Source organism: Asterias rubens, chromosome 14, assembly GCF_902459465.1.
Source record: "Asterias rubens chromosome 14, eAstRub1.3, whole genome shotgun sequence".
NCBI classification, from domain to species: domain Eukaryota; kingdom Metazoa; phylum Echinodermata; class Asteroidea; order Forcipulatida; family Asteriidae; genus Asterias; species Asterias rubens.
Genome location: NC_047075.1, coordinates 2,000,333 through 2,014,647, shown reverse-complemented (window position 1 = coordinate 2,014,647; position 14,315 = coordinate 2,000,333). Strand labels below are relative to the sequence as shown.

Genomic DNA, 14,315 nt, shown 5'->3' with positions numbered 1-14,315 from the left:
ATTTCATGAGACCACGGGTGATCGTGAGAGGGCAAGGGTCAAGGGCATGTTCATTAAACATTTTGCAAAAAGGCAACATTACATTGGAAAGTTGATGAACGTGTGAACCTTTTGAAGGTGACACCAAAGGCAAGGCCAACAAGACCAGGGGCAACTAAATGCAAAGGCGTCCCCTGACATTTTGCGTAATTCCAGGCCTGTCAAACACAAAATAAAGAGTCAAATTTAAAAGCCATATTTACCTTGTAGTAAGCAAACTGCAGGTAGCTATACGGCATTCTACTTAGAAACTTATCAGTCACATCTTGGTTGATTATCTGCGGTCTATTTCCAAGTTTCTCCAACTTACATTTCCTCACACAGTTCGCTTTCATAAAAAGTCCCTGAAAATATTTCATCTCATCTACGGCCGTGTCCACATTCAGCAGGGCCGGGTTACGGGTTAAATTGCGACATTTCAGGCGGCACTCCACGAGCCCCTTCCGGTAGAATTTAAACTCCTCGAGAGATTTCTCGAAGTAGTAAATTGTGTCCTCCCAGTCGCCATTCGTGTAGGAACTCATACCGCTCTGATACCACTCATCATACGTCGAAATTGGTGCGGTATAATCTTCACTCTGGCTCTCTGCTGTTTTGATAAAAGTTTTGGCTAAAAATATGAGGAATATAAGCGATATCAGGGTGATTAACTGTGCCATGATTGCACACGGTTGCATTGGCTTTGGTTGATGGTCGGTAAGCTACGCACACACATGTGTTACATGCTACTTATTCTTTGGTAATGCGTGGATTTTGTGTGTACGTGTCAATGGACGTCCCTGGATCACCATGCAAGTAACCTTGACTGTGCTGTTTTTGTACGACATGTTCGGTAGTCTTACTCTCAAGTCGTTGCTATGTAAACTGATCAGCTGTCACATTTTGTCAATGTTATTTTGGTCGTAGTGATGTGTTATTCAGGTCACATAAACCCCCAAAAAGTTTAACAAATTGATTGTAGTTTCTGTTCAACTGGTGACCCAACCTGATTAAACAACAAGGAATAGTTTTTTTTTTTATGACAAAAACAAGTCAGTAATTTTATAACATTTTTTGGGGCGACATTTTGCGGCTGAACCTGGCGCTCTCGAAAACATTGAGGGCGCACTAGCAATCAATTATCGAATTTTCTAGCAGGTTGTTTGGCCTTCCCCTAGACTTGATTCAAGTCCATTCTCATGTGAGAGGTCCCTAATCATAATATTATACCCCAACTTACTATAAAACAACACGTAGCATACACAGTACAGTGCGCGCGCTCGCCGTCAAAATGTGGTCCCAGACTTGATTCAAGTCCATTCTCGTGTGAGAGGTCCCTAAGCATTATACCACAACTTACTATAAAACAACAGAACACGTAGCATATCGATCCACGAAAACCCCAGCAACATCCTGAAAAATAACCGAAACTTGAGATGTAGAGCTCCAGTTGCGCTGAGATAGTGTTCAGGGTTTTGTGATGGAGAAAAAGTTATTATTTCATCCATGGATCATCAACCGCGAACATGAAAGTAATATAACAAACCTATGAACACTTTTGCTGAATCCGGTGTCCCGGTATAATAATGTGTCCGCCGGCCTGGTGCCCCCCCCCTGCAAATCTTGCAGCAATCTCAAAAATGTCTTTGCACCGCTAAACAGTGACCCCACCGCCATAAAAATATAATGATGAATGTTTTAGGCCTACAACTATAGAGCAATTAAAGGAACATCCATGACAAACTCTTGATGAGGCAAAAAGACGGCAAAGTTGCTAGACCGCCTTTAACAATTATTTTGTTTACATCATGGTTATGATTATGACTTTCATATTGAATGGTGAATAAAGTGGCGGTTGGATTCTCCATTAAAAAAATCTCAGAAGTATTCCCCTTTATTGAGGCATCCTTCTTCGAAACCACCAAAGCCCCTTTTTCGAGCGCCGCTCCCCCGCCCCCTGCGCGGGCCTGTCTTTTTTCTAACGGTGTCTCAAAAGTGCGCCCTCATCGGTAACAACAGACCCTGATGGAAAATCCGGATGACATTGATTACGTCACTGTCATTCATAAAAAAAAGAAAAAATGGACGTCCCCCTGTAGCGCTGTCGCTATTTTGATCGTCAGCAGGGAGGTATATTAACATTTATTTACCCCGATCGCCAGCAATTCACGATTTGAGCTTACATTGGAAACTGAGAGAAGTGGAAGAATATATCTCTAGACTGACAGGTGAGTATAAATGAGTTATTTTGGGGGCTGTAAAACGCTGAAAAACGCGAGCTTAATTGTTTCGAGTCGACACAAACTTCATTCAAAGTGTTCATCACTTGTCACTATATTTAGTCAGTCAAGCAGTCAGCTGTCAATGACACTGACACTCCTCCATTGGTAATGAAAGTAACTGTACTGTAGGGACATAGCATAGCGACCCCGACAGATGTGTGTGTATTGTTTGACAACAATGTCAATACAGTCACAGTAACAAATTCATGCACAGAGTGCTATTAATTATTATTAAATGCTAGTGATTAGTGAAGGATGGTGAAGGAAAGCTACATAATCAGTAATCAATACGTCATGTAGGCCTACGTGTTGTTTTATGTTTGTCATGTTTTTGCATTTTTTTATTTAATGACCCCGAGTTTTGTGTGTGTAATTTCTATCCCAAAGCTTATTTATTTGTACTATTAATTAGATCGGAAAAGTTTCCGTATGGCGCCACCACTTGTTCATTCGATATGAAATAATATAGTATCTAATTTACCTCAAAAAAAGCTCAATGAGATATCCCTTTTTCTAAAAAAGAGTGTAAAAGTGGTGGCGCCATACGGAAAGTTATCCATTAGATCCTAATAGTATACTACTACTAGACTAGGTTGTATTGCATTTTATAAGATATTAAATTATGATAATTATACATTATACTTATAGAAACTGATCAATGACAACTAAATTAGAGTAGATATATTATTTTTTATATATTTTATAACGTGGTGCTTCGCGCTGATTTTTCAGCCCACAATCACAAAGGGGAAAATTCCTTTATTAATGTTACAAATGTATGTCAAGGTTAGGATTAGTTGCGATAATCGTAACCCTACTCCCGACAGCGGTAGGATGGAGGATTACGATTATCGCATTTGAACTAGACAATTATGTAGCCCCTTGACAATGACATCACTGGTGCCTACATTTATAGCCATTCCTAATTAGCCATTCCTAATTAGCCATTCCTAACCAGGCATTTTGTTTTGTCTCAAATTGAATCTCCAAATCTATTTCTAAGATATTCAAAATGGAAACCTCTGGCGATGTTGATGTAGATTCTTCCGTCTCGACTCCCGACCAGCGTGCTCTGGACATTGCGACTCTCAAGGAGAACGTTAGCTCAATGGTTTCCCCTCAGTCCCCTCCTGCAGAGAATGGAGCATCCTCCCCCAACGCCACCCTAACAAAAGATAGTAGTGTCACCCCAAGAAAAGGCAGAGACACAACCCCTGGTGCTGTGGGGGGTAAGTTGTCCGGAGCGAATACTATGTCCACATAAGGATGAATAATCCAATTCTGAGAAGCGTCACTGGTTTCATATTCAAATTTGGGGACCAAAATCTTGTAATACCTTCACTTTTAAGAAAAATACATAATTACAGTCTGTAACCAGCCAAACTTGGGACATTACAGAAGCAACTTTGTTTGTTTGTTTGTTTGTTTAGATTTCTTCCCATCAAGGGAACTTGGCAAACTCCCACAAGGGGATATACATTGTACACACCAATCTGGCAAAAACCAATCTCTCTCATACAAACATTGGTTTATAATGTCTTTGATTATGAATTGCACAAATCAAGAAATTGTGACTCTGTGAGTCAGTAACTAGACTGTAGTACATATTTTACAGTCATTGTGAAATCAGTGATTAGCTTGGGGGATTTGAACCTGCAACCCTGTAATTGCAAGTACTGCAGTCAAACCACTGGACCACGGTGACTTACACGTAACTTTCATTCTCATCACAGCTGAAGCCAGCCCAAGAAGTCTTCCATCCGAACAAGCCTACCACGTCAAGTGGATCAAATGGCGAGGTACCAGTATGCCGATCATCACACAAAATGAGAACGGTCCCTGCCCGCTCATTGCCATTGTGAATGTGCTCTTACTGCGGGGCACCGTCCATATACCACAGATGGTCGAGATGGTGTCCGCCACCCAGCTAGTCGGTTACCTCGGAGACTGCCTTCTGGACAGATCATTAGAGGTATGTATACAAGTAAGCAAGTAAGTAAACAAGCCATGTAAACAAGGTATGTAAACAAGTGCCAAACAACTAAACCACAGACTAAAGGCGTGCTTGTGTAGGAGTCAATGGGGGAACTGCCTTCTAAACAGATCACTAGAGGTATGTATACAAGTAAACAAGTAAACAAGGTATGTAAACAAGTAAACAAGGTATGTGAACAAGTGCCAAACAACAGATCACTAGAGGTACGTAAACAAGCTGGCCTTGAACTTCACTTTTGACGGGGCACAGCAATTTCCCTCTGATAAGCTGGCATTTGTATGAGGAAAATGTAAATTTGTATTGGAACTTTGCAAAGTGCATTACAGCAAAAGCACAGGGCACCAAGACAATTGCTGTAGGTGTCATGGGTTTATTTTTGACGCTTAAACAACTACTAGACAAACTAAAGACTCGTTTGTGTGCAAGTCAATTGTGAATTCCCTTGAGACAGCAGACTAGTCTATGTTGTAAAAAGTCCAGCAGGTAAACAACCTTGCCCTGGCCAATCAACTTAAATTATGTTTCTCAACTTGTGTATTTTCATAGAAGTCAGTGAAAATGGGATGTAACCTAAAATTCATACGCATTAATTTACAAAAAAAATTCAGTTTGAATCCTGTTTCCTTGGTCCAGTAACGAGTCTCTTCTTTTTATCCAGAATGCATCTGAAGGAGTCCAGCGAAATCACGAGCAGAACATCCATGATGCGATGGAGATCATCACCAAACTGAGTAGGGGTCTTGACGTTAATGTTAAATTTACCGGGTAAGCTCTCAGCATGTTTAGTGAGAAAGCTCAAGGAAATGTGTAGCCTTGAACATGGCCGTCATGGGCTCTCCCTCTAGCTCGTGTAGTCATCCATGCACGGTGTCAGTGTCGTGAGTCCATAAGGACGATAGAGTTACTTAATTTGTTTGTTTATGAAATAATAAACCATAAAGGGAAACTCACTGAATAAACTTTAAATGATTTGGGGTTGAACAAAGACAAATCGACTAGAGTGGATTTGAACCAAAGACCTCCGGATTAAGGTGCCGCCGCTCTACAAGCTGAGCTGTCAATGGCCATCTCCCTATTTTGTCAATATTTCTGTTCGAGGATGGCAGGCAACAGAAGCCATTCAACCAGTAACTGCCGTGTAGCGAGGGATCACACCCAAGCAATACAACCTGGGAAGCGGCAGCCAGGGGATCACCTTAAGGGGTGCAACTTGTTATTCCAGAAATCAGACAATAAACCATGAGTGAAACTGACTGGGTTAATTTGCTTTTATTTGTAGGGTTAAAGAGTTTGAATACACCCAAGAATGCGTTGTGTTCGACCTCCTGAATATAGTCTTATGCCACGGCTGGTTGTACGACCCGCAGAATTCAGAAATCGTCTCGGCCGTAGGAACGTGTAGTTACAATCAAGTCGTAGAAAATATCATCTCTAGTAAATCGTCCAAGAGCGACGGTACGCAGCACCAAGGTTTGTTTTTGATCTATATTCACCTGACTGGTCACAGTTCACGAATACTATTCCTGCCTAAGCCCACAGAGCACTCATTGCTACATTGGGGGGGGGGGAGGCGGTGGGGTGGGGTGTGGGGGGGGGGGGGTAATCCACAAGACCGCAGCACTTGTAGATCAGAATCTTTACTGGACCAGGATTTTCATTACGAGACTAGAATCAAAATGAGAAGAGACTAGAATCAAAATGAGAAGAGACTAGAATCAAAATGAGAAGAGACTAGAATCAAAATGAGAAGAGACTAGAATCAAAATGAGAAGCGACTAGAATCAAAATGAAAAGAGACTAGAATCAAAATGAGAAGAGACTAGAATCAAAATGAGAAGAGACTAGAATCAAAATGAGAAGAGACTAGAATCAAAATGAGAAGAGACTAGAATCAAAATGAGAAGAGACTAGAGTCAAAATGAGAAGAGACTAGAATCAAAATGAGAAGAGACTAGAATCAAAATGAGAAGAGACTAGAATCAAAATGAGAAGAGACTAGAATCAAAATGAGAAGAGACTAGAATCAAAATGAGAAGAGACTAGAATCAAAATGAGAAGAGACTAGAATCAAAATGAGAACACAACTGTATCATCTAACTTGTTTTACTTTTAAAACATCAAGAGAATGATTTATCTCCCCTGTCACTGTGTTATCACCGATGCTCAAAAGGATTTTAAAGATTTTGTGAGACTCGAACTTAACATTTGAACATCATTGTGGCTTGTAATGGCCGAGCGGTTAAGAGCACCGGATTCAAGCTCTGGTGTTTGATCACCAGGGTGTGGGTTTGAATCCCGGTCGTGGCATTTGCTACGTAAAATTGGGCAGGTAGTGCTTTCTGCTCTACCGGCCAGGCTTCTGGAGTGGCTGATGATACCCAAGCCTACACATCCGTATGGACTGTGAAAGGGGTAACCCTGTTTCAGCCCTAGTAGTAGGTGGCAATGGCCTCTGGAAAAATACAATTGTAGCCCACACCTTGAAGTGGCCTTCAGGCCTTGTGTGTCTAGTCTTGCATAAATTTTTTATTTTTAAATATCATTCTTTTGAGACAGAGATGTTGAATTGGGAAAAAACGTCCACAAGACTTGTCCTTTCTAGAGCTTACAGTCCCGACACTGAAATCACTGGCGTCGGGCTTGTGGCCTAATGAAAAATCTGACCCCTGCTGACTCCTCTGTTTTTTAATCCATTGATCAGGTCTTGTAGCTGAGCAGTTCTTGCAGAGTACAGCTGCCCAGCTGACCTACTACGGTCTGTGTGAACTCAACGAAACAACGGAGGAAGGTGATCTCTGTGTATTCTTCAGAAATAACCACTTCAGCACATTAATAAAACACAAGGTAAGAATGTGAAGCCTTAAATAGCATTCATCATCATCAAGTGGTGTCATGGCCAAGTGGTTAAAGCCATTATACACTTTTGGTACACTTTTTTTTTTTTTAAGTTCACAGATTTACAAATAACTTACAGGGTTTACAGAAGGTAATAGTGAAAGACTTCTCTTGAAATATTATTCAATGAAATGCTTTACTTTTTGAGAAAACATTAAAACAATATCAATTCTCGATAGCGAGAATTACGGATTTATTTTAAACACATGTCATGACACGGCGAAACGTGTGGATACAAGGGTGGGTTTTCCCGTTTTTTCTCCCAACTCTGATGATCGATTGAGCCTAAATTTTCACAGGTTTGTTATTTTACATATAAGTTGTGATACACAAAGTGTGGGCCTTGGACAACACTGTTTACCAAAAGTGTCCATTGGCTTTAAGAGTACCGGACTCGAACTCTGATGTTTCTGACCGGGTTTGAGTTCCGGTAGCTTTACATTGGTTACTAATAAGGCCAAGTAAAAAAAAAACATGTTTCGCGTCCCCGCCCGCTTCCTTTTTACAGGCCGCCTTCTTTTTTATTTATTTTTTATGCACATTTTTTTATATTTTTTTTTTAAATAGGGTTATTTTAAATGATCTCAGCAAAAACAATCTGAATGTCTTGTCTGAATGCCTCGACTAAATTGTTTCATTTATGTTTTGTGTATTTCAGCAGTAGAAAAAACAATGGATATTTGACATTTTAACAAAGAATGACGGCCATCTTGAAATAAAAAATAAAAAGCCCCTCTTCCTCCTTTTTTTGAAAAACCCGCACTGTTGACTTGGAAATCACTACATGGTCTAGCCCCAGTGTGTGTACAGAAACATGTTGTATACACAATACTCGACCCAATCTGAGATCATCAAATGAACATTCCTAGATCTCATTCTTCATCAGGGGGCAATTTCATAGAGCTGCTTAAGCAAAAATTTTGCTTAAGCACAAAAACAGCTTGCTTATTTTACACATGTTACTGGCCAAAATGTTATGCCATATACATTGATTGTGACTGGTATTTAGCTGTTGTTCACCTAGCATAACAATTGAGTGGAGTCTTGGCCGGTAATCTGATTTTACTAAGGAAGGATTTTTTGCTTAAGCAGCTCTATGAAATTGGGCCCAAGTGTACTGGACTCGAGCTCTGGCGTTTCTGAATGGCAGGGTTTAGGTTTGAGTCCCGACCGGTCTTTATACTTATTGCATTGTCCTTGGGATGGGACATTAATGGCAGTGGACACTATTGGTAATTACTCAAAATAATTATTAGCATAAAACCTTTCTTGGTGACGAGTAATGGGGAGAGGGTTGATGGTATAAAACATTGTGAGAAACGGCTCCCTCTGAAGTGCCATAGTTTTCGAGAAAGAAGTAACTTTCCACGAATTTGATTTAAAGACCTCAGATTTAGAACTTGAGGTCTCGAAATCAAGCATCTAAACGCACACAACTTCGTGTGACAAGGGTGTTTTTTTCTTTCATTATTATCTCGCAAGTTCGCAGACCAATTGAGCTCAAATTTTCACAGGTTTGTTATTTCGTGCAAATGTTGAGATACACCAACTGTGAAGGCTAGTATTTGACAATTACCAATAGTGTCCACTGCCTTTAAGCAGAAGTTCCTATAGGATTGGTAGTACACATAAAAGAACCCAGAACACTTAACCGTAGAAGAGTAGGAGTTAACCCTGGTGTTCACCAATGTTTTTACCTTGTAAATTGTCACAAAATTATTTGACCCTTTGGTCACAATGTGATAATATCAAAATAGCAATATACCACTTTTATTGGTTATAAATAATAATAATGTACATTTTTTGTTGGATAAAGAGCCTATCATATTTGGGTTCAGAATGCCCCACAGTTTTGAAAAATCCAGGGTAGATCCTGCTAGACGTCTTTGAGAAACTTAGGCCCACGTGTTGATTGCATGTTCATTTTCTCGTTTCTCCCAGGACGTGTTATTCGTCTTAGTCACGGATCAAGGTTTCCTGACGGAGAGCAGCATCGTCTGGGAGACGCTCAGTAGCGTCGAGGGCGACAGTCACTTTGTGGATGGAGATTTTAACGCGCGACCACCCACTAGGCAAATCACGCCGGTATCAAACATGTCGCCCGACCAACAGTTAGATACAGAGTAAGTAATCACAACTAATAATAATAATAAAAATAATAATAATAATAATAATAATAATAATAAAAATAATAATAATAATAATAATAATATCGAAGTCTTTTATAGCGCACATATCTACCAAACAAGGTACTCAAGGCGCTGAGTATATACAAACTTTCGGAAAGATAGGTTATTGCAGTGATGGATTCTGAGACCCAATTATGTAGCACTTATAAGGGTTTACAAGGTGCTACGGCGCATTAAGCAGCCACAACCAGGGTTCTTTTACATGCGTTACAGAACACATGGGACCAACGGCGTTACATCCCATCCGAAGGATGAAGCAATGGTAAAGTGTCTTTCTTAAGGACACAAGTGTCACAACTTGGACTCGAACCCACACTCTGCTGATCAGAAACACCGGAGTTTGAACTTGATGCTCTTAACCGCTCAGCCACGACACTTCCACAAGACAAGTTCTCAAAAGAACATAATCTACCCAGCAATTAGATATACACATGGTGTTATACCGCAAACCAAATATACATTGATCACCATCACCATCACCATGCAATGCCTCAAATCCCATGTAGCTAAATTCTTAAGAATCTGTTTTTGTCTTCTTTTTAATGAGTTTCAGAAAAGATGACTCTATGCTATTTTTGTTCAAGTAGGTCTTTAAGAATCTATTTTTTTTCTTCTTCTTCAGTTACCTCATAGCTTTGTCCCTTCAAGAGGACCAACAGCAAGAGGCAACCTCTCAGGAAGCTAAGCTGGGAGAGTTACAGGAGCAAGACACTGCCGGACGGGCCATGGCAGCATTATCCGAGTAAGATTAGAAAAAAAGAGTTAAGAAACCCAGGTTGTATCTTGTATAAGTGCCTTGCCATTGGGCTGTAATCTTTCTCAGCTCCCTTGGGAGTATATTTGGCCCCAGTCCTGATTTTCAAAAGCCAGCCCAAACCAAGATGAAGATGAGCAGAGCTAGTATACTGAACAAAATGGCAAGACCACACCAGCTCTTTTCAGAGCCAACACTCCCTCAAAAGAGATTTGACACATGGGTTGTACTCGCAAGTTTACTAGTCATAGTTCTTACCTTCCACTCCATGCAAAGTTTCTCTTAGATTTCTCACTGTTTTTTGTTTTTGGTGTTGTCTATTTATTTTCTTCAGTCACGAATTGGCTCTGCAACTCCAGGAGCAAGAAGACATGAGATTAGCGCAGAATCTAGCACAAGAAGACCAACAGGGTAGACCTGCCCCGCCCCAGGGCGACCAAGCCGCCGCTGCCCAGCAGCCCCATGCACAGGTGCCTAATAGTCATAAGGTAATCAGACTCCGCCTCATATTAATAAAAATAATAATAATAATAAAGAGTTGTAATGCGCACATAAAGGCGTAGAACCCCCCCCCTCCAAAAAAAAACAACAACCCCAAAACAGACACAACTAAATTAGTCCTTGAAAACCTGTGCCATGAGATAAGTTTTGAGAAGAGAATGTTATGGTACAAAGACAAAATCTAAGATAAGATTAAGTGGTTTGTTATTTTATATATAAGTTGTGATACACGAAGTGTGGGCCTTTGGACAATGCTGTTTACCGATGTTGTGCGATTGCTTTAACCAAAATCAATATGAAATTTATCCTCGATGCAAATTTAACATCTTCTAAATAACAATTTACATTTTCTTTTAATCTTGACAGGAGAAGTCCTGCACAATATTGTGAGGAGGATGTGTGTGTATTTAGCCCGTCTCTGCCTTTATAATCACCACCATGACCTCCAATGAAAGAATCGTCAAAAGAGATGGCAAAGCCGGCAGAAAAAAAATGGAGAAGAAGAAACAAATCCACCGATGCCGGAAAGTAATTTACAACAACTACTGGGCCCAGTTTCATGAAGCAGAAAATACTGCTTAGCAAGTTTCTTTGCCAAGCAAAAATTGAATGGGGCAGGGAATTTTGGATGATACCCAGTTTTTGCTAAGCAAGATTTTTCTGTGCTTAGCACATTTGTGTGCTTACAGGCTTTATGAAGTTTAGGCTTGGGGCCAATTTCACGGGCTCTGCTTACTGCCAAATTCTGCGCTTGCGATCACCATTCTACGCTGCTTTTATCAGTAAGCCTTTGAGGCAATTGCCATTGAGGCAGTTTACAGGCAACCAGTTCTAGGCAATCTCCAAGAAAAAATCATTCACATTTCAATGTTCACATATTCTTCTTGTGGATAGTAAGACGATGTTTGAAAACTAATTTATCTGCTACCAAAGTGGTCCAGCATGCGGTGCAGTTGGTTGCCACCAAGTTGCCTAGAAAGGTTGCCTCATGTGACATGGCCCTTAGAAGCATTCTATCGTGCAAAAGTACATATACAATGGTGGATTCAAAATGGCGGATTCAAAATGGCGGATTCAAAATGGTGGATTCAAAATGGTGGATTAAAAATGGCGGATTCAAAATGATGGATTCAAAATGGTGGATTCAAAATGGCGAATTCTGGTGCGATGATGTAATCTTTTTGGGGTCAATCGGGGGTGGGGTTTTTCCTGCTTCAGCCAGAAGTGAACATTTTCTGACATGGGATTTTTTTTACCAAAATGTTTTGCCCAAAGAGCTTTGAGGAAAATATTATTCCATTTGTTACCCGATAAAAGTTTATAAAAAAAACGTACATGTAAAAACAATCCTTCGTAATGTCAATTTTCTCCGAAAACTTGTATTATTTAATTGTTATTCAATTCCAAGAGGAATTAATTTTGTATGTTCTGGTTTGTACGATAGTGTGAGGCATATTATACCAAAAATATACATTACACACAATTTTGAGAGGACTTGGCTGGGGTTGTGCATCCACGTTTAGTTTTCTGCCCAAAATAGTTAATGGCCTGACGTTTCGACCCTAGCTGAGTCTTTCTCGAAAGGCTAAAAGACAACCCAACACACAGGTATAGACCCACTGCATATGACATCACACTCTCAAAAAGGAGGCAGATTATTGGACAATAGCTGTTCTCTATGCGTGAAAACGTGCGCATAACCTCAGCGTACCTGTAGCGTTTCGCTTTATGCAAGTGGGAGCTATTGATTTCTTACACAATACAGAACGTGCCTCCGAATTATGCGTGTAATTTTGGGTGTTGACTCTCTTTTGTGCATGTTTGTATATGATTTTAACACCCAAAATGACACCCAGGATAGACACATGTGAGTACGCTGCGCGTATTGCAATGGGTCTATAAGCATAAATGTAACATTAGCAGTCAAGTTGAAATATAGTTTTCTGATTGGTTTAACGGAGCTTGTGACTGCTGTTTAATCGTTTCCCACTGATTCCAATTGGAATTGAGAATCGGAACTGCGATGCAAGCTAAAAGAGTTTTCAGGGCCCAATTTCATGGCTCTGCTTAGTGCCCCATTATGCGCTTACGAACACTTTTGTACGCTTACTGTGCAAGCGCCAAATTACTACAATAGCTGTAAAGCAAAGAATGTCCAGTAATGTGGAGTACAAGTTATTTATGGTTTTAAAACATCCCAACCCTAGTCTGCCGTTTTGTAGAATGACTTGTTGACGCCATAAAATGGCGGACCTTATTAATTCACATAGTAAAAGGAAAACCACACAATTTACGAGGATGTTTGTGTGAACTATTAGCCTATAATTCTTTAAACAAAATAATAAAAGAAACTCGGATCAAAATTCCAGTTGAACCTAGTTAAACTGGGTTTAACCTAGTTAAACTGGGTTTAACCTAGTTAAACTGGGTTTAACTGGAACTAGTTGAAAACCAGTTGATAAACTAGTTAAACACAGTTAATACCAGTTGGTTTAATACGGAAAATGGACAGAAACCTAATGGTTTATAATTTCAACCTAGTTGAACTCAGTTAAACCTAGTCCAAACCAGTTGGTTAATATGGAAAATGGACGAGTTTGGTCACTATCCAGTTGAACCAGTCGACACCAGTTAACGAGGTTCAACTGGAATTTTGACCTGGGAATGTTCCAACCATAAACCTAATTTCCTAACAAAATGTTTTTATAGCCCAAAGCAGCCAAACTGAATGCAACGTTTCCCTTTAATAGAAGTACTTAGTCGTGTCATCTTGCCTATGTAAAATTGGAATATGACCCTTGACCCCTTGTGCTTTTAACTAAAGTACATCTAACCATCCCATATAAGGAGGTACAATCAAAATTCAGTATTGTATACAGTTTATGGTCCAAAAAAGTGGTTGCCGCATTTATTATAAATAACTTTCAATTAAGTTTTTTTTCTGTCGATCAACACAAATTAAATTATATATATATATTTGTAAAATTGAGGCAGTTTATAATGAATATTCATAATGCATGCAAATCAATTATACTATTTACCATAATACATAGCCTGGGTTTATCATAGTTGGTTCAACATTCATTCAGTTAATATATTCAGGAACTTTTCTATGATTGAAACAGGCTATGCTTTTTTTGCACACTACAGTTGAATACAGACAAGGTCTGCATTTTTTCTTAAATGTCTTTAATAAAGTTCCTGTTTCACTTTCAATCTTTTTAAAGGCACTGGACACCTTCGGGAAATTCTCGAAATATATTTTAGCATAAAAACTTACTTAGTAGCGAGCAATGGAGAGCTGTTGATAGTATAAAACATTGTAAGAAACGGCTCCCTCTGAAGTAACGTAGTTTTTGAGAAAGAGGTAATATTTTCTCACTATTACCAAAGGTGCCCAGTGCCTTTAATATCTTCAAAAGAATTCTCTTTTATGTGTCATTTTTTGTAATGGAGTTTTTTTGATCAGACAATTGTTGACTTTATCATCACATGTCTTTTGTACAGTCCAACACAAAAATTGTGTTTTAGTTTGTCTTGAAATATCTTGTATAAAACGTTTGTTTTTGTTCTTTTATTTTTGAAATAATTTCATATCTACATGAAAGTTTAAATATTTGTTTCGTGTGAGATTTTGTACTGTGTCAAGAAGCCAATCTGTTTATTTTCTGTATTTATTT

The 14,315-nt window shown here is 39.4% G+C and overlaps 2 protein-coding genes across 2 annotated transcripts in view; one reads left to right on the top strand and one right to left on the bottom strand.

The window, feature by feature from the left end:
- Positions 1-812, bottom strand: part of LOC117299397 (prolyl 3-hydroxylase 1-like) — a 30,107-nt gene extending 29,295 nt beyond the window's left edge. Inside the window, exon 1 of the mRNA XM_033782938.1 lies at positions 243-812. Within this exon, the coding sequence (XP_033638829.1) occupies positions 243-716 (474 nt within the window). The 5' untranslated portion in view covers positions 717-812. The remainder of the gene's footprint in view (positions 1-242) is intronic.
- Positions 813-2,092: 1,280 nt separating this feature from the next.
- LOC117299436 (ubiquitin carboxyl-terminal hydrolase MINDY-2-like) lies at positions 2,093-12,090 on the top strand. The gene is made up of 10 exons (XM_033782973.1): positions 2,093-2,246; positions 3,304-3,529; positions 4,034-4,272; positions 4,955-5,061; positions 5,576-5,766; positions 6,998-7,140; positions 9,133-9,314; positions 10,003-10,122; positions 10,469-10,622; positions 11,002-12,090. Exons 2-10 carry the CDS (start codon positions 3,313-3,315, stop codon positions 11,023-11,025), a joined length of 1,377 nt encoding a protein of 458 aa, XP_033638864.1. The 5' UTR covers positions 2,093-2,246; positions 3,304-3,312; the 3' UTR covers positions 11,026-12,090.
- The last annotated feature ends 2,225 nt before the right edge of the window (positions 12,091-14,315 follow it).